At 43.6% G+C, this 26,700-nt stretch overlaps 1 protein-coding gene across 1 annotated transcript in view; it reads left to right on the forward strand.

Moving 5' to 3' along the window:
- DDX27 (DEAD-box helicase 27) overlaps positions 1-26,298 on the forward strand; it is a 43,886-nt gene extending 17,588 nt beyond the window's left edge. The window contains exons 7-21 of the mRNA XM_082271325.1: positions 2,466-2,571; positions 6,646-6,819; positions 8,617-8,767; positions 9,146-9,245; positions 10,403-10,544; positions 12,834-12,987; positions 15,441-15,522; positions 16,457-16,634; positions 16,728-16,834; positions 17,448-17,544; positions 20,380-20,471; positions 20,550-20,667; positions 23,796-23,892; positions 24,512-24,583; positions 25,899-26,298. Coding sequence (XP_082127451.1) covers positions 2,466-2,571; positions 6,646-6,819; positions 8,617-8,767; positions 9,146-9,245; positions 10,403-10,544; positions 12,834-12,987; positions 15,441-15,522; positions 16,457-16,634; positions 16,728-16,834; positions 17,448-17,544; positions 20,380-20,471; positions 20,550-20,667; positions 23,796-23,892; positions 24,512-24,583; positions 25,899-25,914 — 1,686 coding nt within the window. The 3' untranslated portion in view covers positions 25,915-26,298. The remainder of the gene's footprint in view (positions 1-2,465; positions 2,572-6,645; positions 6,820-8,616; positions 8,768-9,145; positions 9,246-10,402; positions 10,545-12,833; positions 12,988-15,440; positions 15,523-16,456; positions 16,635-16,727; positions 16,835-17,447; positions 17,545-20,379; positions 20,472-20,549; positions 20,668-23,795; positions 23,893-24,511; positions 24,584-25,898) is intronic.
- The last annotated feature ends 402 nt before the right edge of the window (positions 26,299-26,700 follow it).

The following is a 26,700-nucleotide window of genomic DNA, read 5'->3' on the forward strand; positions in this document are numbered from 1 at the left end:
GATAGCCCACTGTTGCGTAATATAACCTAGTGCAGGGATGGCAAACCTTGGCACCCCAGATGTTTTGAAACTACATTTGCCATAATGTAGTGTGCAGTGTAGGTGAGCATCATGGGAAATGTAGTTCCAAAACATCTGGGGTGCCAAGGTTTGCCATCACTAACCTAGTGGATTTACTAGAGGCCCAGTATGCTAATAAGTCTTCCTGCTTTTCGGTTGTACTTGCTTTATTTCTTAATCACAGTAAAAATAAAAGCTGCTGCTATATACTAAAGCGATTGCTAAAACTGAAATAGAAAACTATGTTCAATGCCATTGGTAGATAACCACTCGTGCAACAATTTTTTCTAATATTTTAGATACAGTAAAACCTTGGTTTGAGAGTAACTTGGTTTAAGAGCGCTTTGCAAGACAAGCAAAATTTTCAAATAAAATTTGACTTGATATACAAGCGATGTCTTGATATACAAGTAGCCTCAAGTCACAGCTGAGTATAAAAGAGAAGAGAGGCACCTCTAAGTGTAGCAATATGGTTCAATTTAATGAAGGTACCACATTTAGCAAATCACATGGTTGATGATTGGAACAGGCACATCCAATGATGCAGGCATCAGGGGTAAAGCTGTCCACATAGACCATCCTCCGCACCGCCATCTACGTCATCCCTTCCATGCTGCCCCTTGCTTTCAGATCGCTTTACTGCAGGGTGGTCTTCCCGGTCAGGATTACAGACTGGCAGACGGCGGTGCAGAAGATAGTCTATGTGGACAGCTTTACCCCGGATGCCTGCATACTTAGATGTGCCTGTTTTATTCAACCATGTGAGTTGCTAAATGTTGTACCTTCATTAAATGGAACCATTTTGCTACACTTAGAGGCGCCTCTCTTCTCTTTGATACTCTGTGGCTCCTGCTGGATTTTGCTTCCAATCCCCTTGTGGAAGGGGCTATTTGTGGATGGACATTTTATGGTTATATAACCTATCGCAATGCTATAATATTTTTATATGGACTATAAATTGAAGGATTTATGAATAAATGGTTGTGGAACGAATCATCTGAGTTTCCATTATTTCTTACGGGGAAATTTGCTTTGATATAAGAGTGCTTTGGATTACAAGCATGTTTCCGGTGTTCCGTGAAAAATCCATACCCGTGAGAAAACCATACCCTCGTCACTTCCGGTTCCGCTACGGAGGGTATGGATTTCTCACGGTAGTTAAACTTGCGGCGCTTACATTAAAACAGCTCCTCTGCAACATAAATCATCTCCGCTCTTCGCCCTGTCACTGCCCTCATCTCCGGTAATAAATATAAAAGCGGATCACGGAGCCGCGATCACCGTCACATTTACATCTCATACACCCACCGCCGCTTTTATATTTATTACCGGAGATGAGGGCAGTGACAGGGCGAAGAGCGGAGATGATTTACGTTTCAGATGAGTTGTTTTAATGTAAGCGCCGCAAGTTTTACATTAGAGACAGTGCCGTGAGAATTTCATGCCCACCGAGCATGCGCACTTGTCTAATTCTTTAATGTTCAATCACGTATCCGGGGCTCTGAGCATGCGCACTGCTGCGCTGCTCAGCTGTTTCAGCCCGGAAGTGACGAGGGTATGGTTTCTCCACGGGGTATGGTTTTTTAACGTTACACCGGAACGAATTATGCTCGCAATCCAAGGTTTTACTGTACATCACTTTTTTTTTTTTTTTTTTATTGAACTGAGCATTTTCCTTGAAATTTCATATTTCTGTCCTGACCAATTCCTTTTGAAGTTTCCATCTCCAGTTTCTCATCTTTACCTTCATTACCCAGTGATTCACTGACCTGGACAAGTATTCTGAAGATCACTGTCTGCATGCTTGTTTTTTGCCAGTTAGGGCCGGTTCACACTATAGCGATGCCAGACATTGCATGTGATTCGTACCGCAATGCTATGCAAATCACATGCGATGTCTGTACGATGCAAATTCAGCCATACTGATTTGTATGGCTCAATTCGCATCACATTCAGGCTAAAATTATGCAGGACCCTTTTTTTTTTTTTAGTCTGCATGCGATCGGATTCCTGTCCGAATTGACAGTTCGCACTGCGATATGCCAACTGATCTGGGAGTGTCATTAACTTTGTATTGACACTCCCAGCAGTTCGCATATGGCAGTGTGAACTGCCTGTGAGTCGGGTGCGATGTGGGGATTTGCAGGGTTCCCGCATCGCACCAATGTGGCCCTAGCATTACAAAGTTACGAATCAAGTATAAAGTTGACGGCTGTGTATATAAAGAAACCACAGTTTGTTCTCTTGATTAGCGTTCCTTTCTCGCATATAAAGTCTTAGCTAGACCTTAAAATGTTTCCATTGAGTTTGGTTTTCATGTCCAGCATCCACCTCTGCAAAGCATTCTGGGAATTGTTTTGAATATACTGGTGATTATGGAAGTTCTATGTCGTCTTCTGTTACAGGCAATTTCTGCTCTTAGCTTCACACAGCCAACTCCTATCCAGAAGGCCTGCATCCCTGTGGGATTGTTGGGAAGAGACATCTGTGCCTGTGCTGCTACTGGGACTGGTAAGCAGTGGATTCAGAGAGAATGAGGCTTATTAAAGTAAATGGGTCTTTTTATAATGGAATTCAATGTGGATTTTCACTTCGTGACCATATTTGTGCATTGTAACTATCACTTACAAAAGAAGCAACCAAAGTAACTATTGTGAGTGATAGTGACAATGCCAAATATAGTATCATGAGGGAGGTAAACGATGCAAATACCTATATCTAAGAGATCGTCCTTGCCCCCATCTATAACTGGCCTTCACAGCAAGGAGCACGTGGAAGGGCAAACGCATGAAGGACAAAACCAGCGAAAAATTCCCAGCTCAACTCAACAACCAGTCTGCTTATCAACCAAATGAACCTATCCAACAGTATGCGTTAAAAACGGGTTTAGTTAGCACACATTTGCAAACGCATGCGTAAGCTGCAAGGACCATTAACAGCACCCTGTATTACGTGCAGTCCTAACCCTTCTAAATGTATGAGTCTCCACAGTAGTAGCACATGCATTCTAATGGATAGAAAAGGTCCAGGTGGGCCTGGAGGTTTCCCAACCCTCCTTAAACGCGCAGAGGCACCCTGGACACCCAGCACATGGCACAATGGCAGCAAAGGTGTCCAGTGTGTCCCCTCAACAACTTTTACACCAGTAACAAAGAGATGGCCCCCTTCCCCCCATCTAGAACTGGCCTTCACAGCAAGGAGCACATGGAACGGCAAACGCATAAAAAAGACAAATACCTATTTCTCTTTCGTTCATTGACGGACACAGAGCTCCATAAATCATACCTATTGCCTCCTCCAAGAGTAGGACTAGGCAGAACAAAAAACACCTGGCTACGCCCATGGGCCATCCTCAGCTTGGTTGTATAACCCCCCTCTCTGCTCTAGGTAATCGGTTTTAATCTGTCTAGTCAGGAGTAAGGACCTAGGCCCCCGGCTAGGATTGCTGGTCCTAGCGTTTTTTTTTATCCTAGCATTTTTTTTTTTTTTTTTTCTCCTTCCTTACATCTTTTTAGTTTTTTCTCTCGGGAGATCTACGATCAACGACTGGGCGATGGGCTGGATAGTTTAGATCCAGTGGTAAACCCCCCCCCCCCCCCCCCCCCAGCCCAGCCCAGCCCAGCCAGTAAGTGCGTGCAAACCGCAGCTACACGCTGGGTCAGCTGCGACATAGCTTCACGGACAGAGGCTGGCCCACGAGTTAAACGTCTCGCAGGGTCGCATACGACTGGGCTTGGGTCTGAGTCGCAGCGGTCCCTTGGTCAACAGCTCCCTTACTTCGGTGGCGAGGTCTGGAGCATTACCCGTACCGCGGAAGGGTAAGTACAACTCGGCCCCCCGCCCCTTTTGGCAGTTTTTTGGGGTGGACCTTGGCAACCTCCAGGGACGGTTGGACCCATCCTTTAAAATTCCCTCAGTGAGCTGTGCTCCCCCCCCCCCCCCCCCCCGTCTGGACCTGGAGTCTGGTGGGGGTCCTAGGGCAGAGGATGCAGCTCCCCCCTTCTATCCCCACTCTGTAAGGGTCCTGGGATAATGTGTCCTGCCCTGGTAGTCTGGAGGGGTCCCAGTTTAGGAGATCCCTAGGTGCATGCCCCACTGTTTGCAGTGTGAGTGCTCAGCGGAGTCTCCCCTAACCTGTGTCCTACCTTCAGGAGGGGGTCCCCTTGCAGAGGGCACAGGGAAGATCCTGGCAGCATGCTGTAGATAATGGTGGCCATTTTCCCTTAGTCTGACTGGTCTCTGGTTGGCGGCCATGTTTGTGTAGCCTAATGATGTCACAGGGCCTTTTTCCCTTAGTCCGGGAGACGATGCCAAAGCTCCTCCTCTTCCTCCTAAGTTTCCTCTTCCTGTGCTCGGGACATATGAACAGGTGATGCTGGGTCTGAATTCTCTGCGCTCCCCTGATCGGTAGGGGGAGTCCTTGGGGGGTCCCTGTTCTCTCTCTCTCTGCTGATGGGTACACTGAGCTTTGAGGGGATCCTTTAGTGGTGCCAAAAGATCATTTTTTGTACTGCAAGGTCTTTGTTTCCTTATGGAGCCTCAGGGTCGCATCTCCCCCACTGACACCCTCATTGAGATGGCAGGTACCTCAGAACCCCAGCTTCCCATGGCTGCACTGACGGTAGTCCTGCAGTCCTAAGTGGCCAGTGGGCAAAGGCCCAGGAGAAAACGTCCCCCGCCTTTCCCTCCTCAGTCTGTCTCATCTGATTCTGAGCCTGATGCTGCCGTTGACGCGGCCCATCCAGGGGGGCTTAATATCACACCCCAGATCCATCTGATGGTGAGGATGATTCCTCCATGGTTGCAGCAGCGAATTTAAAAAGGTAGACGCACTTACACTACAGTGCGAGATACTTGGATTTGCGGCTGTCGGCTTGTAGTTTTAAAGGAACTACACATGGTGCTGTGTCATTTGTCTATCAGACTGTATCTGCTTACCCATATGGGATGCACGGGCAAGCAGATACACTGGTAGAGACCAGTGATCAGTAGATGCTTAACCTGTTAACGACCGCCTGCCGCAGATCTACTGTGGCAGGCAGCCGCTCCTGGGCGAATCGTCATACATATACGGCGCTCGCTCTCGGGAGTGTAGGGGGCGAGCACGTTCTCCCGCCCCGGCTCGGCAGTGGGGAAACCGATGCGTGTGTCAGGCGGTTCTGATTGCCGCCTAACACCCGTGATCGCTCCCCGCAGAGAGAGGACGGTCGGCTGTTGTAAACACAGCCGACCGTCCTTCTCCCTAAAATAATCACAGAGCTCATGTGATCCTTCTATATAGGATCACAGATCTGTTATTAATTTACAAGCCCAACCCCTATACAGTTAGAATCACTCCCCCCGGCCTAGGGTCACATTTAACCCCTTGATCACCTATACTGTTAACCCCTTCCCTGCCAATGGCATTATTACAGTAACAGTGCATATTTTTAGCACTGATTTCTGTAGTAATGTCACTGGTCCCCCCAAAAGTGTAAAAAATGTCAGTTAGGGGTCCAATCTGTCCGCCGCAATCCCGCAAAAAATCGCAGATCGCCGCCATGACTAATAAAAAAAAAAAAAACAATAAAAATGACAAATTTAGTAGACGCAATAACTTTTGCGCAAACCAATCAAAATACGCTTTTTGCGATTTTACCAAAAATATGTAGCAGAAAACAAATTGGTCTAAAATGTTAATTTTGGGGGGGGGGGATTTTATTTTTTTTTTTTCAAAATTGTCGCTCTTTTCTTTTCTTTTTTTTGTTTATAGCGCAAAAAATAAAAATCGCTCTGGTGATCAAATACCACCAAAAGAAATCTCTATTTGTGAGGAAAAAAGGAGCCAAATTTTGCTTGGGTACAGCGTCGCACGACCGCGCAATTGCCTGTTAAAGTAACGCAGTGCTGAATTGCAAAATGGGGCCTGGTCAGGAAGGGGGCAAAATCTTCGGTGGGGGGGGGGGCTGAAGTGGTTACAGCAATGCTTTTACAGGCTCCAAATAAAAAAAAAAAAATAAAATCATTTTTTTTTTTTTTTTTGAGCAGACTGAATCAGACCTGGAGGTAGCCATGTGTAAACTTACAGCCTGTCCTTAGGGGGTGAATGGACCATCTGATCAGCTTCGCCTGAAAAACTGACATGTGGACCTGATCGGACCTGCTGTGTGAAAGGGGCATTATAAGAAACTTCTGTTCTGCCTGTGGATTTTTTATTTATTTCTTACGGTGGTGGAATGCATATGAGTGGGTGGGAACACTCAAGCTTCCAGGTGGACAGGAACAGATTTTTATGGTAACGTGATCGCTGGAAGATAGCTGATTCAGCCTGCCAGGCGTTGCCTATAAATAAAATGCCTTTTGGGTGGACTGAGCCTTCAGGATGATGAGTGCCAAGTCCTGCTTCAAACCTAGCAACTGGTTTTTTTTTGTGATGACGGGTTTTGTGGGTTGAGGTATTCCTTGATTTTAATGCAATCTGTCATGAGGCAAAGCACCTGTATGGTAAGCTTTAGATAACTGCCATCCCAGCTCCTGCACTTTATTCGCATGACACTGAGTGCAATTTTTTATTTGCATAGTAATTCTGTGATTTTTCTCCGACAGGTAAAACGGCTGCATTCATGCTTCCAGTTCTGGAGCGTCTCATCTACAAGCCACGGGAAGCACCGGTCACCAGGGTCCTGGTTCTAGTCCCAACACGTGAGCTTGGCATTCAGGTGCATACAGTCACCAAACAACTGGCCCAGTTCTCAGAGGTTACCTGCTGCCTAACTGTGGGTGAGTGCACTGGGTATATTTCTTGAAACATGTAGCTTATTTCTTTAAAGTAGTTAGGCTTTAGTCTTGGCAGGCAGTGGATTAAGAAACTGCATGTTCCCTTTTATTAAATACCACTTGTGGCTCTTTTTATGGCATAATTGGTGAGGACCAATACTGTATTTAAAATGTTGCACATATATGATGGTGGGCATAGTAACGACAAATGACCCCCCCACTGTATTTTAACTACTTAAGCCCCAGCGCTATTTCGGACACTTTTTGTTTACAAGTTAAAATCAGTATTTTTTCCTAGAAAACTACTTAGAACCCCCAAACATTATATATATTTTTTTAGCAAAGACTCTGGAGAATAAAATGTCGGTCATTGCAATATTTTTTGTCACGCGGTATTTGCGCAGCAGTCTTTAAAACGCCATTTTTTTGGAAAATTTTTGAAAAATCGCATTTCGCTGCATTTAAAAAATACTAAACAGTAAAGTTAGCCCATTTTTTTTGTATATTGTGAAAGATGATGTCACGCCGAGTAAATAGATACCCAACATGTTACGGTTTAAAATTGCGCACACCCGTGGGATGGCAACAAACTACGGTCAATAGAGATCTCAATAGGCGACGCTTTAAATTTTTTAACGGTTCCCAGTTTAGAGTTAGAGTGTAGCTCTTTTTTTTAATTATTGCTCACGCTCTGGCGACCGCGGCGATGCCTCACATGTGTGGTTTTGAACAGCGATTTCATTCGCGGCTCGACTTCCGTATACGTTTTTTTTCGTACGCGAGCTAACGGTGACGGGGGTGGCTAAAATTTTTTTTTTTCCTATTTATTTTTTTTTTTAACTTTATTACTTCCATGTATGCAAAACTGCATTTTTGCATACAGCCGTTTTTTTAAATCTGCCGCCTTTTGCAGCACAGTAACCCGGAAGTGACGTCATGGATGCCGCCTCCGGGTTACGTTATCGGAGACCCGATCAAAGCCGTTTCCGGCTTTGATCGGGACTCCATCCAGCCGGCGGACGTGCCGGCTGGGTGCTCGGGGCTCCCGGTGGGACGGGAGCTCCGAACAAAGTCGCGGAAGGCGGCGGGGACGTCCCCTCCCGCTCACCCGGGTAACGATCGAGCGGCTCCCAAGCCGCATCGGTCGTTACCGACGGAAAGCCGACCGTTGGCTGTTAACCACGGTACCAGGATGGTGCTTCTAGCTAGAGGCATCATCCCGGTATAACCCCGCAAAGTCTGCCGACGTAGATCTACGTCAGTATGCGGTAAGTGGTAAATAAAGAACTCAGCTAAGCGCTGATTAAAGGTGTCTTGCTTTTACACTGGATTGAAGTTAATTTTTTATGTGTGCCTCTGGTAGGATGAATGCAGAGCAAGGATCTTCAGGTGACTGCACACACTTCACTTCTTCATTCTTTTGGCCTCAGGACCCTGAAATCCTCAAACCTAGGGAGGGGTTAACTGCTATGCAAATTGCATGGTTGTGCTCTGACCCACCGAAGTTGGCTGGTGAGCGCGCCTATCTCACTTACTGGTCTAAAAGGGTTTTGCCCTTGGCATAATCATAGATGCTGTGGTCGCAATTTGCACAATGGGGCGATCTGTGCTTAATTGGCCATGAGCTTTGAAGCCTCACTATTCCGAACCAGTGTCACATTTTACCAGCAGTTTGCGTTTCAAATTAATTCTCTAAGTATGCTGGGAATCCCCTTCAGTTTGCTTATATTGTCAGTAGTTTGCAGCTCTTGTCATGCTTTCTTTATATTAAATCTGTGTCTTCCCCCTATTTTCTTCTAGGTGGCTTGGATGTCAAGTCACAGGAAGCGGCCTTACGAGCTGGTCCTGATATCCTGATTGCCACCCCTGGGAGGCTTATTGACCATCTGCACAACTGCCCCTCATTCAGCCTCGGTGCCATTGAAGTGCTAATCTTGGATGAAGCAGATAGGTGAATATATGTGAACAAAGCATTTTGATTTTGCTTGTGCTAATCCTCCAAAAAAAAAAATAGTTTGAAATATTTTGAGTTTTGATCATTTTACGGCTCATGACAGGGAGAGGGTAATGCTCATTCAAGTATGTGCTGACCTCATGAAGACCACAAGAAAACCCAAAAAACCCCTCTTTATTTTTATATATATTTTTTTAAGACCAGCACTGTGGGGAAATATAGCACCCACGTATCATCCCCAGTTATTTTATACGAATAGTAAAATAACCTAACGTCTCAAAAGCGTTTTTATGTTGGTTGTGTTTCAACATGTAACAGATGAATAACTGGCTCATATGGACGGAGAATTAATTATTCTCTAAATTTCCTGTGTAGGATGCTGGATGAATACTTTGAAGAACAGATGAAAGAGATTATTAGACTTTGTTCCCACCAGCGGCAGACCCTGCTCTTCTCTGCAACTATGTCTGAAGAGGTGATGCTGTCATTTGTTTTTATCATGCTGTAATCTAAGACCTAAATTTAAAAAAATGGAATAAAGGGTTATTGGTGGAGCTGGAAAGCCTGATGTAACCCCTGTGTGTAATACATTATATTTCATATATCTCCCTGCCAAAGCAACAGGCAAAGAAGGAACTCTTTTTCAGTTGGCCACAAAAGGTGTGGAGAACTCAAGAGTCGTCGTAGTCATGTGTTCCCAAGAAGCTGTCAGGTCATTTAACTAAAATGACACTTTTGTGTGAACAGACTCTGGGCTTATTGGCTACAAATCCGATTTTATCTTTTAGGGTCCTTTCACACGGGCACTCCGTATGTCCGTTTTTCATCCCATTTTTTTGCGGATGAAAAACTGACCTAATGCATGTCAATGGGATTGCGGATGTCCAGGGATGGTCATCCGCTGACATCCGATTTGCGTCCTTTCCGATCAGTTCCGTTTTTTGGAACAGAAGAGAACCCTATTTTTCTTCCGTTTAAAAAAACGGATGTCAGCGGTGTCATCTGCTGACATCCGCAATCCTGTTGACATGCATTATCTCCGTTTATCATCCGCAAACGGATGGGATGATATACGGACCGGATGACACAAGTGTCATCCGTGTCCGTAAAAAAAAAAAAAAAGTGCCGGAGCGGATCAAAAAACGGTCCGCTCCGTGTGAAAGGACCCTTAGTAGTTTACTCTGAATATTGACTGATTGGCTATGGGTTATGACACTTTGCCCTTTGCTCTTTGACTTATTAAAAAGGAACTTGAGCAATCCAAACAAACAGTATTTTTTTTTTTTAACCACTTCCGGACAGCCCACCATGTATATACATCGCTACTTTGACATTAAATACTGGTTTTATGGAAGCAGATAGCTGCCAATGGCTGAGAGCGTTGACCAGAGTGTTCTGATGGGGGGGGGGGGCTGTTCACCTGTCAAAACACAATAGCTGAGCAGGGTAGATCGCTGTACTAACATCTGATTGTTAGTACAGCAGCTCCGACCTTAGCGGTCAGATTTTTTTTTTCATTCAGAAAAACTAGTAGTGTGTACGAGGCTTTAATCTCATGTTTATGTTCTGTTTATATTGCCCAGATTTCCCTGAAGACAATTTTAGGCTCCTCATTTTTGCATTCCTTTACAGGTTCAAGATTTGGCTGCTGTGTCTCTCCGCAATCCAGTGCGTGTCTTTGTAAATAGTAACACAGATGTGGCCCCATTCCTGCGCCAAGAATTTGTGAGAATCCGACCAAACCGTGAAGGGGATCGGGAAGCCATTGTGTGTGGTGTGTAAAGAACCTTTAAGTCATTAGACTGCTTTGACACATATGTCCTTTATTTGTTACGGCCAGGACTAACACAATTAAAAAAAAAAAAAAAACGGTTTTTGAAATTTGGTGAGCTGTCGGTTGTATTATATTATCATAGTCCAAATTTACAGCCAACACGTGCAGTAACCCCCTCTATGGAGCAAATCCGCTAAAACTGAGTTTTGGACATGCAGGTGACTCTCTATCAGTCAGTATAATTTTATTCAGAGCTAGAGAGTCTAAAGCATTATAGAAACATGAGAAGCAGTTTGCCTTCAGTTAGACTTCACACAGGGCATACAATACTGTACACCCCTTGCAGTGATGTGATTACCTGCATGGGGATGCACCTGCAGGGTGAGTTTAGGAACACGCATGCACCTACATGGATGTCGTATTGGGACACAGGCTGCACGCACACAGCCTCTATGTCCCAGTAGACATCAACGGAACTGCCTGCACAGGGATATACGGCAAAGAGTATAGTATGCCCTGTGTGAACAAGGACTAACACTGTCTCCTAGGTTCTACATACTCCCTGTTGTGTCTGCAGCATTTATCTCAACTACCAATTTCAGCACATCCCACACCCTTTTATTTATTTATTTTCTCTACTAATCGGTGGTTGCTGCCATGTTGGAAAGCCATACAAAATGACTTCAAATCATAAAAATCCATATCCACAAAAGTCCATGCAAGATGTCCAAAGGAGGTAATGATACTAAGGTGTAGCTACATGGCATTAGCGTGAGGAGACCACCACCAACACCAGATCACACTGGCTCTTACCCTCCAGCTTAGACCCTCATAACAAAGGTCAAATGTGCAGTGGACAGCAATCAAGATTACCTCATGAGGTTTCTCCAGCATCTCCACAAAGGCTTAATCTTATGAAGGGACAAAATGGACATCCCCCCATGGTGTAGAAATCCCAAACAGGTTTATTATTTAAAAAGAACAACACTCACATTCTAATTGTGTAATTGCTCATATCTGTGTATGACATCCAGTGTTTCCAACCGGCGACAAAATTATTTGATGACGAAACACGTAAGGAGGAGTTGCAGACGTGTGACGCTACTGCATGCTGAGGCGCAGCGACCATCTTGCTGGTTGGAAATGCTGGGTGTCATACACAGATGTGCGAGTTTACACCATTAGAATGTGTTCTTTTTTTATAGAATAAACCTGTTTGGAATTTCTGCACCATGAAGAGTGTCTCTTTTGTCCCTCCTTGAGATTTATAAAGCCTTTGTGGAGATGTTTGGGAAACCTGGAGAGGGAAAATTGATACTGGAGAAATCACAGGATTGCTGTTGACTGCGCATTTGACCTTTTTGTTATGAGGGTCTAAACTGGAGGGTAAGAGGCAGTGTGATCGGGTGTTGGTGGTCTCCTCACACTCATGCTACGTAACTACACCTTAGTATCATTCTGTTGGAAGAATTGGCTGAGTCGGGAATCTTTTATTAATGCAGCTGAAGTAATGTATATATGAACCTATAAATGTAGATAGAAATTACAGTTAGAGTGATGCTTTAGGATAACTTGATTCTATGTGTACTCATGTTGAAGGTTTCCATCCTCCCTTCCCCCTCTCCTGTAATACAAGGGGAGTTTGTATGTCTTTGATTCCTGCAGAGAAAACCTTGAGAGATAAGGAAGCGGGATGCTTACATTCTGAAGACCAACTTCCAGAACTAGTTCTGACCGGAGAGATAACCGCTAAAGGATGGGACACTTGAAGTAACCGTTACATTGCCATTTAAGAGAAGTGGACATTGATTGGATGGAAATGTACTGTTACACCTTGGACCAGCCCAGAACACACCTATACCTCATAAATATTCATCACTATAAAAAGTGCAAACCCCATTGTCTGGGGTAGATTTCTATGCACGAGACAGGCTGCTGACTGAACTCTGTATATATCTCCATGCGCATGTAAAATAAACAAATTCCTCTTGTTTTCCAAATCACCGGATTGGAGTTTTTCCTACACATTGCCTCCTCTGGACATCTCACATGGATTTTTGTGAATAAGGACTTTTATGATTTTTAGTCATTCTATTTTAGCACTGCACTTTAGCTCTTCTTCTTTATATTTGTTGTCCAGCAATATTGTGCTAGCAGCTTAAATTAGGTAGTGTTAAATTTGCTTATCTTTTACCTCGCGCAGCAGATTGATTTTGTACTGAACAAACACCATTACCTTAAATCTACATAATCGAGGTATTATAACCTACTATGACCTTTTTATTTTAGCTCTCCTGACCCGCACCTTCCAGGATCACGTGATGCTCTTTACACAAACCAAGAAACAAGCACACCGAATGCACATCCTATTGGGCCTGATGGGTCTGCGAGTTGGTGAGCTTCATGGAAATCTTTCACAGACACAGCGTCTGGAGGCACTCAGGTAACCAGATTCTTCCCTAAAGCGCTACTACACTGCACAGAAGTGCCATAAACCAAAAACACATTTTAATTTTTAATATTCAAAGTAAACTCACCCATCCATGTTTCTTTTGCTGAAAAATCACTTTGAGAAACACTCCCCTAGCATTTATGGCCATGGCCATTTTGAGTAAGGGCAGATAATTTATGTAGCATTTACTTTCTAGAATCCATCTGTCCCTGTCTCAGGCATGCAGGCAGGGGGGTGTGCTTAGTTGAGAGAACTTCACCCCTCCTGAAGACTCGTGGGATGTGTGACATTTTCCTAGGCATGGAAATCAGGAAGTAACTAAAGAAATGTAAAAAAAAAAAGTTTACAAAAAGTAAATGATATACTTTCCGACCTCAAAGTTCTGCTTTTCAGGACATGATCACCAAAACTAATCTTATCCACTTGCCGTAAATCACGTACCTGTATGTCATTTTGCTTAAGTGGTTGTACTGGGGTGATGCCTGCAGCAAATGCATACGTAAAGCCCCGTACACACGTACCGATCGGCCGTCTTTTGTCCAGGGCTGTCGGTGTCTGTTGAAAAGTACAAAAAACTGCACAAGAATTTTGTCCGCCGACTGCAGAAGTGATGTCATGTAATGGTTAACTTTCCCTGTGTTTTGTCTTTTCTGAGCATGCCCAGTCTTGCAAATCTGCTGTCTGTGGCCGAATTCTGTACTGACTGGCGAACAATCGGCCGTTCTGGTGTCGGCATACAAAAATTTGAATGCTTGCAAGACAGATTCTGTTCAGCCGAAAGTGCGCTGTTGGCTGTCGGCAGCATCATACTAACAAGCCGAAAATCAGCCGATCGGTCGTCGGCCGAAGCTTTTCGGCCGACAATCGGTACGTGTGTACGGGGCTTAACTCTCGCCCACAAAGGGAAGCAGTGTTCAAACCACACATGTGAGGTATCGCTGCAATCATTCGAGTGCGAGCCATAATTCTAGCACAAGACCTCCTCTGTAACTTGAAATGGGTAGCCATCAATTTTTAAAGCGTCATCTATGGAGATTTTTAAGTACCGTAGTTTGCTGCCATTCCAGGAGTGTGCGCAATTTTAAAGCGTGACATTTGGGTATCTATCTACTCAGCATAACATCATCTTTCACGTTATACAAAAAAATTGGGCTAACCAAGTTGTTTTGTTTTTTTATTGAAGTGTATTCTATTGTTCTATTGGATTTTGGTCAGGTGAGCGTGGGGGCCATTCAATGGTAACAATTCCTTCATCCTCCAGGAACTGGCGGCATACTCTCACCACATGAGGCCGGGCATTGTCGTGCACCAGGAGGAACCTAGGACCAACTGAACCAGTGTAGGGTCTGACAATGGGTCCAAGGATTTCATCCCAATACCTAATGGCAGTCAGGGTGCCATTGTCCAGCCTGTAGAGGTCTGTGCGTCCCTCCATGGATATGCCTCCCCAGACCATCACTGACCCACCACCCAACCAGTCGAGCTGAACGATGTTACAGGCAGCATAACGTTCTCCACAGCTTCTCCAGGTCATTTCACGCCTGTCACATGTGCTCAGGGTGAACCTGCTCTCATCTGTAAAAGCACACGGTGCCAGTGGCGGACCTGCCAATTCTGGTGTTCAATCGCAAATGCCAATTGATCGCCACAGGGCTGGGCATTGAGCACAGGGCCCACTAGAGGACGTCAGGCCCTCAGGCCACCCTCATGTAGTGAGTTTCTGATTGTTTGGTCAGTCATATTCACACCAATAGCCTGCTAAAGGTAATTTTGTAGGGATCTGGCAGTGTTCATCCTGTTCTCTCTTGAACAAAGGAGCAGATACCAGTCCTGCTGATGAGTTAAGGACCTTCTACGGCCCTGTCCAGCTCTCCTAGAGTAACTGCCTGTCTCCTTGAATCTCCTCCATGCTCCTCAGACTGTGCTGGGAGACACAGCAAACCTGGCAATTGCATGTATTATTGTGCCATCCTTTAGGAGTTGGACTGGCTGTGAAACCTCTATAGGGTCCAGGTAGTGACACTGACCCTAGCCAAATGCAAAACTAGTGAAAAACAGTCAAAAAAGAGTAGTAGGGAGAAAAATGTCAGTGCCCTCCCCTTGTAAAACCATTCCTGTTTAAGGGTCGTCTCATTCTTGCCCATCTAGTGACCTGTTGTTAATTTTATTAACACCAGAGCAGCTGAAACTGATTAACAACCCCCTCCACTACTTAACTGACCAGATCAATATCCCAGTAGTTTTTACTTGATGCTATACTCTGATTACAAAGTGTTCCTTTAATTTTTTAAACAGTGTATAATGTTTGGTGGTTCTAAGTAATTTTCTAGCAAAAAATTCTGATATTTAACTTGTACGCAACAAGTGTCCGAAATAGGCCTGGCCTTCAAGAGGTAAAAACCGTTGGGAAGATATGCAATTTGCCCTTTACTCCTATTTTGCAGACGATTTAAAGATGAGCAGATCGATATTCTGGTGGCTACAGATGTGGCAGCACGAGGGTTGGATATTCAAGGAGTTAAAACGGTGAGCTGAATGCAGAGCAACTGTATATCTTCAGAATAGATAAAACTACTTTTTTTTTTTTTTTTTTATTAATTCTGTGGGCCTTTTACACTTATTCAAAACAAGTGGAACATCCTTTAACCGCTTCCCACACATATAGGTTTTGTCAAAATTTTGGAAATTGTTCTTGTGTTCATTGAGATATTGATTAAAATCCTGCTTTTCAAAAGGGGTGTACTCATTTAAGCTGACAATTGAATGCTATCTGAGTGAAGTGTAAATACTCGATATTACCAACCACTGCACTCACTGTGTTGCACGTATCCATACAAAAACCTATAGGAAAATAAAATCTTGCACTCTCCTTAATAAATTTAAAAACAAAATTAGTGCAGCGCTAACAGATATGGTATACCCATACAGTGTATATGATAAATGAAGAAAAATACACATAAATGAAGTGATAAACGGTGGTCAACAGTGAAGATAATATTTTAAATGAATAAACCTAGATCAAAAAAGTCCATAAGTGATCCAATAACGGTACAAGTCCCAGAAAGGTGATGTCAGAGCGGGAGGCTTGAATCCCAAGATGAGGTAGAAATACACCCGTGATAGTACAATACAAAGTGGCAGCTTACCAGAAGCTGAGGCCTCCAACTTAATGGAACGGCCAAATACGCTTAGATGTAAGACCCAGTGTATCGCATCTTTCAGGGATCAGGAAGTCAAGAACGCTCTGCTGCACCTAACAAGGCTTAGGACTCCAGGCAGCCCGCAACATTCTGGGTGACCGGCGAGCTCTGCCCTCTCTTGCACAGGAGATAAACCGCTGCACAAATATCAAACATAATAAATTGCAAGAACAGTTTTATTCCCCAGGGCGTCTGCTTAAAAAAAAAAAAAAAAAAAAATATTCATACTATGTCTCATACAACATCTGTTACTCATTCAGGTAATTAATCTAACTATGCCCGCCACAATGAAGCACTACGTTCACAGGGTTGGCCGTACAGCCCGTGCTGGCAAGGCTGGGCGATCTGTTTCTCTGGTTGGTGAAGAAGAAAGGAAAATAATGAAGGACATTGTTAAGAAAGCACAGGCCCCCGTGAAGGCCAGAGTCCTTCCACAAGGTGAGTCTGGCTGTTGAAAGGCCTTTTCAGACAATTCAGCTGAATGATGGAGACTCTCGTAATGTATGTAACCTTATGGGTGTTTCCTATCAGATGTGATCTCTAAGTTTCGGGACAAGATAAAGAACATGGAAAAGGAGATTTATGCAGTGCTACAGCTGGAAAAAGAAGAGAAAGAGATGCAGAAGTCAGAGTCTCAGGTGGGGGAGAACTTATTTGTACTGATCTGTTTTTTTTTTTTTTTACCCTGATTGTGGCAAAATCTAATCTGTGCTCTATGCTTCCTGCACTGTTATTATTTATGATGTTCCCAACTCAGTGGACTACACACGTCTCCCTACTATGTTATGGAGAATGAGGGGGGAAGTGTCCAGTAGTCTTTTTTAGAATTCTCCATGACATGGGGGGGGGGGGGGGGGCAAGAGATTTTCTGTAGTTCTAAACCCATTTCTGCTCTAGGGTGGCAGTGTTGCTTTTCCATAGGTACAGTATGGTGAGTGTTAACCTAGGACAGGAAGTGTTACTGGCAGGACCACCAGGTAAAGATAAAGTGGTGGGTAAAGTCTGACAAAAGAAAACAAATGCAGTCACCACATTGAAGGACTGGAAAGATGAAGTATACCACATTTTTTGTTCTTGGGTTTAGATACACTTTAAGTGTGTGATTACATATCCTGAACTGAACATGCATCTTACGGCTATTTGGAACAGCAGCTCTAATTACTGTTACATGAATAGCCCCGTTTCTATGCTTGGGATTTCTTTGGTTTCTCTCAAAGTCGCAAGTGATTTGAATTTTTGTATGCTTTTCAGATCAAGTCAGCACAAGAGAGACTTCAAGAAGGAAATAAACCTGAGGGTATGGAGAGAAGCTGGTTCCAGACCAAGGAAGAGAGGAGGAAAGAAAAGTGTAGGTGGAGAAATGGGCCTACAGTGGGGGTTAGAAAAAAAAAAATTAAAATTGTAGCCTGTCTTCGGACTTTAATTGGCCTTGGGTGTAAAATGTTTGTATTGGCAGTGGTAATTGTTGGGTTATAATTTAATTTTTTTTTAAGTGTTTACCTGCCAAAAAGAATTGTATTGTTGTCACGATAGTTGGGAGATTTACCTTGCCTTTCCAGATAACATGGTCGTTTTAGTGAACTGGCTTTCCTCTAAAGCCAGGGCTCGACAAATCCCAGGTCGCCACGACGACCAGAAATTGCTTCCAGGCTCCCGCCAGCCCATCCACTGCTGGCACCGGGCGCGTGCAACTCCCGGCGCCCTGGACATAAAGCGCCGGACAGCCGAATCGGCTTCAACCAGTGGTCATTGTGGAGGGGGAACCCAGGATGGCTGCACCAACTTTCGGCACTGGGCTCTGCTCCGGCCAGCTGCACCTGCCTTCTGCCCTGCCGGGCGCCCCCACCTGCCTCAGCGATGTCCTCCGCATTCCAGTCATTGGTTGCTGGGACCAATGACACTGGAGGGGAGGAAAATAGTCCTAGAGCTGCGGCTTCTCCACCTCCCAGCTCTGCCCCTTAACTCCGGCTCCCAGCTTCAGACACTGGCTTGCAGCTGCTTCTGAGTCCCCTTGGTAAATCAACCTATGGGCAGGGGTGCTAATATAAGGGGATTGTGAGCTAGGGGGGGGGGGGGGGGTTGCTGACTGCTGCTGATCAGCATTACCTCCTATTAGATCTGAGTCCCTTTACATTAGCACCCCCCATATATTATATCCGAGTCCCCTTTAGCGATCGATTGGCCATCTGTCTCCAAAAACAAAGCCCCGTCAGTCAAAAAAAAAAAACTGGCTCCCAACTGTTTTTTAGCTGGCTGCTAGATTAAAGGCAAATTTGTCAAGCCATGTGCTAAGCAACACAACTTCAACTCCCTACCCCAGCCCCTAATTGGATATTGAAGGAGCTGCAACATCTGGATGACATTTCCCTCTGCTCATTGTTCTCCATTCTTCTGCATGATCCTTATTGGCACATGCAACACACATGATTGTCCCTGCTAGTCTACAATGTTGTTGGACACGGCACATGATTGGCCGGTGACGCCACTGTTGCATTCACACTCTGCTCTGGATATTCAACACATTCAAGTGTGCCATCCATTCATATTGCTGTGCCTCTATGGTGACTCCCATGCACATGCAAATTTACTACTACTTTAAAACTAAATCAGATTCAGCTGCTTACATTAGATTAATTTAAAATACATTTAGGGAGTCATTTATAATGGAGAGCGGATATCCCAATCCAGTCTCCTTTTTTCATTTTCAATAATTTTTATTGAGTTTTCAGAAAAGGTATTACAGTGCATAATGAGCCAACTCGGCTCAACCGTATAAATTGAAGGCAGTATAGAACATAGGAAACATAAAACATGAAATACGCATATACAGATATTGGTAACAGCAGGAGTCAGAGGAACATAACAGGAGCAATAGTAGATCGACCAAGTTAAAGTAGGTACAGAGCCCCCGCTCCATAACACTAAGGAGCGGACGGTCCGGGTCCCCCCCCCCCCCTCCGGATGCCCCTACGGGAACACACTGCACCCTCGGGGGGAGGCAGCCCCCAACCCCCACCCTCAATCCAGTGTACCTAACTAGGGGATGTGACATCCTGCTATCAGTGCACTGACAGAAAAAAAGGAAGAGAGGAAATACAAGACAGAAAAGAGGGATCCAAAGAGCAAAGAAAGACAGAGACGTATCAAGGAGGTGACAGGGGGCGGGGAAAGAGAGCAATAGCGGCTGGGTAGAAGGGCAGGGTCGACATCCAGTTCCAGCACCCCCCAAGGGGAGGAGCCCCCAGAGCTTGCGGTCCGAAGGGACCAAGGCGCCGAAACCCCCCCCCCCCTAAGAGGGGCTGGCCAAATATTGGATCCAAGGGTCTTATCAAACAAGGTCTTATCAAACAATTTCATCTCATCATTCAGTAATGCTACCATTTGTTCAATCCAGTTTCTTTTTATATACCACTGTGCTAAGCACACCACAGTCCATCTTCATTATAAAATCGGTCCACAGTGTGTAGCCTGCGATGCCCCCGCAAAGTCCTATCCACAGAGCACATTTGTAAAACGCATTATGATTACCATAAGAATTCAGACCCTTGAAAATTAGGCTCAGGTGTCTCTAATTTCTCTAGATTGTTGCTGAGATGTTTCTACACCTTGATTAGAGTCCACCTGTGGTAAATTAAATTGATTGGACATGATTTTGAAAGGCACACACCTTCTCTATAAAAGGCCTCACAGCTGACAATGTGTACTATATCAAAACAAAAGCCATGAGGTCAAAGGAACTGCCTGTGGAGTTCAGAAACAGGATTATTACAAGGCACAGATCTAGGGAAGGCTACAAAAACATTTCTGCACTGAAGGTTCCCAAGAGCACAGTGGCCTCCAGAATTCTCAAGTGGAAGAAGTTTGGCACAAGGATTTAAAAATGAAAAGCTGGTTGCCTAGCCAAACTGAGCTATTGGGGGAGAAGGACCTTCGAGAGGTGACCAAGAACCCGATTGTTCCTCTGATTGAGCTCCAGAGATCCTGTGTGGAGATGGAACAAAGTTCCAGAAGTACAACCATTACTGCAGCCCTCCACCGATTTGGGCTTTATTGCAGAGTGGCTAGACTAAAACCTCTCCCCAAAACGCGTGCAAGCCCACTTGATGATTGAAAAATGCTTTTTTATGCAGTGTGGTGTTTAAAGCTGAGGTGCTTATTTCTTTTTTATTTTTCATTCTGCCAGTATCCCATGCTCTTCAGGAATTTGATTTGGCACTGCGAGGAAAAAAGAAGAGGAAGAAATTTGTGGCAGATGTTAAAAAGAAAGACATGACGGTAAGACAGAACAAAAGGACTGCTCAGTTTCCTCAATTCTATCTTTGCTTTTCTGTGACCTGTATTTTCTCTTTACAGGCTGAAGAACGCTCTCAGTTTGAAGTCTTGAAGGCTCAGATGTATGCGGAGCGTGTGGCCAAGAGAGACCGCAAACCCAAGAGAGCTCGGGCAATGCCTGAGGAGGTTGAACCCGCAGGTAAGTGGTGAAAATAGTTACCTATTGTAACTGAAAGATGCTTGTCGTGACCAAAAGCAAACTAGCTGTCATTGCTGAGATTGCCTTTGAAAATGCTAGTTGGCTGCCTCTCATGCTTCAGTATTTTTCCCCCTTCCCTCTCTCTCCGCTGGCTTCTTGATCATACTGAAAGTGACCATACTATGTACATCCCTGGCAAACGATGTGAGAAGCGCTATCCGAATATGGGTGGTGAACATAAAAACCTACAAAGCTATAGAAAGCCAATAGTGAGTCTGAATGTTTTATTATACAAGAAAAGTCATTGATGTAAAAAGATTAAAATAACGATACCAAGCCGGCATGGACAGATGGGAAAAGGACAAGGTCTGCTGGGTCCGGTGGGCAAGACGGAGAGGACCATTGCAGTGTAGCAAACAGCCGTTGTAACAGAGCCACAAACGTTCGGGAGTGCCAAGCTGAATTCCGCCGGCGCTCCTGCGTGACGCGACATTGGGCAGAAGTGCCGAACCGGAACAGGAAGCCAATCCAACCAGCCGGGAACGCAAGGGAGAACGTTGCTGTTATAACACGTTTTGCGCACATGCGCTTTGTCAAGACCTTTGGTGACGTCACGCGGGAGTGCTCGACTCCCGAACGTCCATGGCTCTGTTATAGTGGCTGGTTGCTACATTGCAGTGGCCCTCTCTATCTTGCCCACCGGACCCAGCAGACATTGACCTTTTCACATCTGTCCATGCCGACTTGGTATCGTTGTTTTAACCTTTAACATCAATGACTTTTCTTGTTTATAATAGAACATTCAGACTCACTATTGGCTTCCTATATCTTTGGATGTTTTTAGGTTCACCACCCATATCCGAATAGTGCTGCTCACATTGTTTGCCTGCTATATAGTTACTGTATGTACTAATCCTGACAGCTGCAACGGATTGGTTCGGGGACCATGAACAGTGCTGCTTTCCATAGAGCTTAGCGCTTGGGACATCTTGCGGTTTACAAATACTGTACATCCCAGCCTGTGTAGTTGGGGGTTCATAAACACTTAAGTGGTTGGTGGACGGATCAGATCTTATGTCTACCAGCCCAATAGAAGCCTATGGATGTTGAATAAAAAAGCCAGCAGAAGGATGTAAAAAAAATGCTGCAGTTCTAGGCGCAAGATCTAATTAGTATTTGGATTTGGAAGGGGAGAATGGGCTATAGCTGCTTTGTGTAGGGTGGACAAAAGTCTAAGATTGGCTATAGACAGAGCGATGGTTTCAGGAAATCTCTCCTGTGGAGCCATTGTGTTTCATAGGTCCCATTTTTTTTTTTTTTTTTTTTTTTTTAGCAATTTAGAATAGGAGTCATCTAAGATGCTGAACATCTTTTTGTTGATAATCGGTGGTCACCAAGTCTTTCACTGCTGCAAATGAGACCATGGGTTTCTTCCAGGCCTTGGCTATGGTACGCTTAGCCGCAAGACACAAACATGTGGCTAGTTTCTGTTGGTAGAAAAATAGACCCTGGACAGGGCAGTGCAATAGGACCAGCTTTGCATCCTTGCAGATGGGTAACAGAAATTAGGTATGCAGGTGTCCAAAAATCCCAGACTGAAATCTGGATAGGCACCGGCATGTTGGCCACAGCTCCTATAATATTACTATACAAAGGATTTGCATGTGCTATGGAACAGTACCATGGCTGGAAGCCAGTACCATCTTAAGACTTTATATACGGTCTCCAGGGTTGTCGTATTCAATGAGCATTTTTGCAGTAGTAGACTAGGCTCAGATAAACTGAAGTTACGGGTATGAAGGTAAAAGTGAGCGGAATCTGAAGACAGCCTATGCAGTATAGTACTTCTCCCCTTCCCTCACAGGTGCGCTTTTAAAACCGTATGTCATAAGTGCTGGGGTTAAAAGGCTACAAAAAGAATGAATTTAAAGCCACAACGTTCTTTGCCATTTTTTGAATAGTTGGGAAGGATCAGAAACCCTGTCAGGTTTTTATTGCCAGATGTGTCTCCACTAGTGATGGAGAGCTTCACCCTTCTCTATTTGCCCTGGTGACCACTGGAGTGAAAGTGATGGGAAATCCAAACTTTTTTTTGTTGTCACCGGAACTGGAGTAGAAGGCAACTCTTCTGGGTGACCACCAGGGTGGATAAAAATCAATGAATATTATTATTTATTTATTTTTTTTTTTATTTAAATCCGATTTATTGTATTTTAATAATAAAATGTTTTGAGTAAAAATCTGTCAAAGGATAGTTTTTTTATTGAAGATACATTAATAATTTATTTTATTCAGCATGAAATGGAGCTTGGTTATGTAGCATGAGGCTGTAGATCCTGCAATATTTACGTTTTTGGTAAACTCGTTCAATAAATTCAAGCTCTGCAAGCTGAGATAACATGCCCTGCATTGAGGCATTCACACAGTTTCACAGTACCCATGAGATAAAACAAAGTTCAGGAATATTCCTTTATCCCATCGTTTTGCAAATCTATGTACACTACAAACTGTATGATTGAATCGGTTCTAATACTGCTGTTTTACTTACCTGACAGCTTATAATTCTAACTAGGAAACCTTCATTTTGTTTGCAAATATTAAAGATTCTAACTACCAGCAAGAATGAGTCCTTACATTTTAAAGAGCACCTGTCCTTTCAGATCCATCATGGCGGCGCCTGTTAGCGGGCATCCACTCACCTGCTGCCACCACGTCCCTCACCTTGTGTCACTGCCGCATCACCAGCCGTCCCATTAAAGTGAATGGGACTGTCGGTGAGTCAACAGTGGGTCAGAGGAGGAGCGGCTGCGGGACAGAGATGAGTTTTTCTTAAAAGTTCTGATTTAAATCAAGCCTTTTTATTAGTCATTTAAATCGACTTGATTAAAATCAAATCCATCCTGGTGACCAATAAGAGGGGATTTTCCTTTCTGTGAAGAGATTTCCTCTATCTGTTGTGTCCAGAGAACATGACGTGAAGGGAAATCTCCCCAATGAGGACACAGATGCAAATACAAAAACTGACAGTTCTTACCTCTCACTACTCTACAAGTTAAAACATGTCACCCTGTAATAAAAGTAAGGGTACATTACTCTAATTTTAGAGCCCTCTACTTTTTGTTTTTCAGCCAAACCTTCAAAACCAAAGAAACAAAAGAAACGCACAGTGTTTGACGAGGAACTTACGAACACAAGTCGCAAAGCGCTGAAAAAATACAGAGCTGGGTAAGTCACTTCTCATTCATCCACCCTGTGATGAGAAAATAGTGGTTCATGAAGGCACGTGCAGCAGCCTGAGCGTTTATTATTCATATAGGCACAATTCATCTCCCTGTGGCAGAGGCTGGTAGAAGGAACTGCACTATTAAAAATGCATCCAAACCACAGCAGTTTTAACAAGATTAAAAAAAAATCTACAATATTGTTGGACATGGCATTGAACAAGAACTCCATAATGGCCAGCGTTCCCATTAAAACACTACAGTATGCATTTCTTTCTTGACCAGTACAGTAGGTTATGCAGAGGAGCGTGTTCAGTTTTTTGACTGCTGTACTACCCAGCAGTAGAATATGCTGGGGATTTTTTACGGTTTGTGAATTATCTTGCACTTTAACCCTCAGCTACGCGAAACTTGCAGGTACTTCATATGGCCATTGGAAAGCATTGTAGGGTGAACGCTTTGAAGCGTCGTGACCACAAACCGTACAAGCCGCATTTTAGAATCTTTTAAGTTCATATTTTATGTGCAATTATAAAGTGGAAATCTTCTGTTTGTGCTCCTATAGATCTAACTTGTAGTTTGTGTCAATATTGTGTGGTTTGAGGTTCTTTGTCTTCTTGCAGCCCATCTTTTGAAGACAGAAAACATCTGGGAATTCAGCAGCGCAGGAAAGGAAATTTTAAATCTAAGTCACGGTAGGTTGGGAAATAACAAATTGTAATCTTTGATGTTTTTGCTCTTTATTTATGGAAAGGTATTTTAATCTTCTATGAGGGAACAGCATTCTTTTTGAGATTAATGAACCCCAATGAAAGGGGCATTAATGTGCATGAGAATTTGATACTAGAGCTACATGTGATTTACCCTCAACTGATGCCCATTTACAGGTTTTATCACTTCAGTGCCTAACTGTATTAAGATGATTTTGCAGTTTTTCTATTACCTTTGTGGCAATGTACAGTGATGGATGCACACCCCCATTAATACATATTAACACCCAATTCTGATCAACAGATAACAATTGATTACTTATTTTTCAGATCTGTACACTGTGCCATAGAACTTCTGTTTAGAGGCAGTATTAAAGTGAACCGGTTATTAAAAAGAAATACAAAATTGGTATCCATTAACAGCGTCACTAGGTGACTTAAAAAAAAAGAAAAGAAAAAAACCTCGGACAATTTGACAATTTCTCATTTTTAGTGTCTCTTCAAAGTTTGAAGTAAATTTTTGGAATGGCTCTAACTTCGACCTCTTGCGGTGCCAGCTGTTGGTAGACTGTTTAATTTAATTCGCCAACAAACTTTTATATACCTGGTGCTGGATATGTCCGTCATTATCCTTTCCTTTGAAAGCGGTCGGGTGACACTCTGAGACTGGTGGTGTTCAGTCCCAGCTGTCGCTGACGGCTTTGGTCCTCCCAAATGCTGGAGAACCAATCAAAGTGGCTCCCAATCATGTGATCACTATTGTTAGCCAATGTATGACATGGTGATCATATGCAGCCTGGAGGCTTCTTGACAAAATGAGGCTGGCCATACACTATACAATTTTCTTGTTCAACTTTCCTTTAGATTTACCAAAACCATATAATATAAGTTCAAACCTGAACACTTTCAATTTGTATGCAATCAGGCAGGCCCTTGCACTACATAGTTGAAGGTAAATCTAAAGGAAATTGAATAAGAAAATTGTATGGTGTATGGCCAGCCTAAGCTTTCATCCTGCAGATACCAGTGCAGCCTGATGGTGAGTGTTTATCTGTCCAATCTTGTAATTGTCTGATACAATTACATAGATTGAAAATGGACACAAGTCCATCCAGTTTAAACCAATTACAGTAATCTATCCCTTTTTTTTTTTTTTTTTTAAACCTTTTGTCAGCCTATAATAAAATAAACCCATTGTGCCACTGTCCACTTTTGTTACACCTGAGGGTAAAAACTTAGTAGTTCTGAGGTGGATAGTCTTTAAATTGTTTTCCTAATCAAATGTATTTTTTTGTCTCAGGTATCGCAGGAAGTGATGTGCTCATGTTCTGATTTCTGCTGTACATTCTACAAAAAGACTTTACCCTATCTGAACTAAATATTTGTTGTATCTGGAGGTCAAGCACAGTCCCAACACATCAGAGTAGTCTGGTACAAAGGATGTATGCACGGATTCTGGTCAGCAATTAAGTAGTGAAAACCGAACAGCCCCAGAGCTCCATGCTTTTAAAAAAACAAGTGGCCAATTACAATGCATATTTCCTTGATGGGTTTCCTAGAAGCCAGAAGATGGTACCATGATCACAGCAACCAGTGGATGAAAGAACTCCATATTGTATTTTTTTTTTCCAATGTGAACTCATTTTTATTAAAAAAAAAATAAGTTGGAAATTCTTGCACGAGTTTCATTAGCAAGGACATTATCTCTGCTGCATTAATACATTATGCATAGCCTTCTTTTCCTTATTACTATCTCTGAATACAGATTGAGCAAAGATGGTTGACTGATGTTGTCACAAATGGTGTAGACTACAGGGTTGCTGCCTGTGATCCAAATCCATACTCCAAACCATGCATGAAAAAGTGAATTTATAATTGAGTTGTCAGTTACTGCAGTACCTAATAGGCTTGTGTAGATCTTTAATCATCAAACTGATTCGTCCTGCTGCAGGATGCATACTATAAGGAAATTCTGACTTGGTGTGTCACCAAGAAATTAATATACAACCATTGACTTACTGAAGGAGTGGTGAGCACTGAGCTACTTGATTAGCTGCTTCCTGTCTGCTGGAGCATATATGAACTGAAATTGGAAGTGATGG

Source organism: Pelophylax lessonae (genome assembly GCF_965119305.1).
Source record: "Pelophylax lessonae genome assembly, chromosome: 11".
Lineage (NCBI taxonomy): Eukaryota > Metazoa > Chordata > Amphibia > Anura > Ranidae > Pelophylax > Pelophylax lessonae.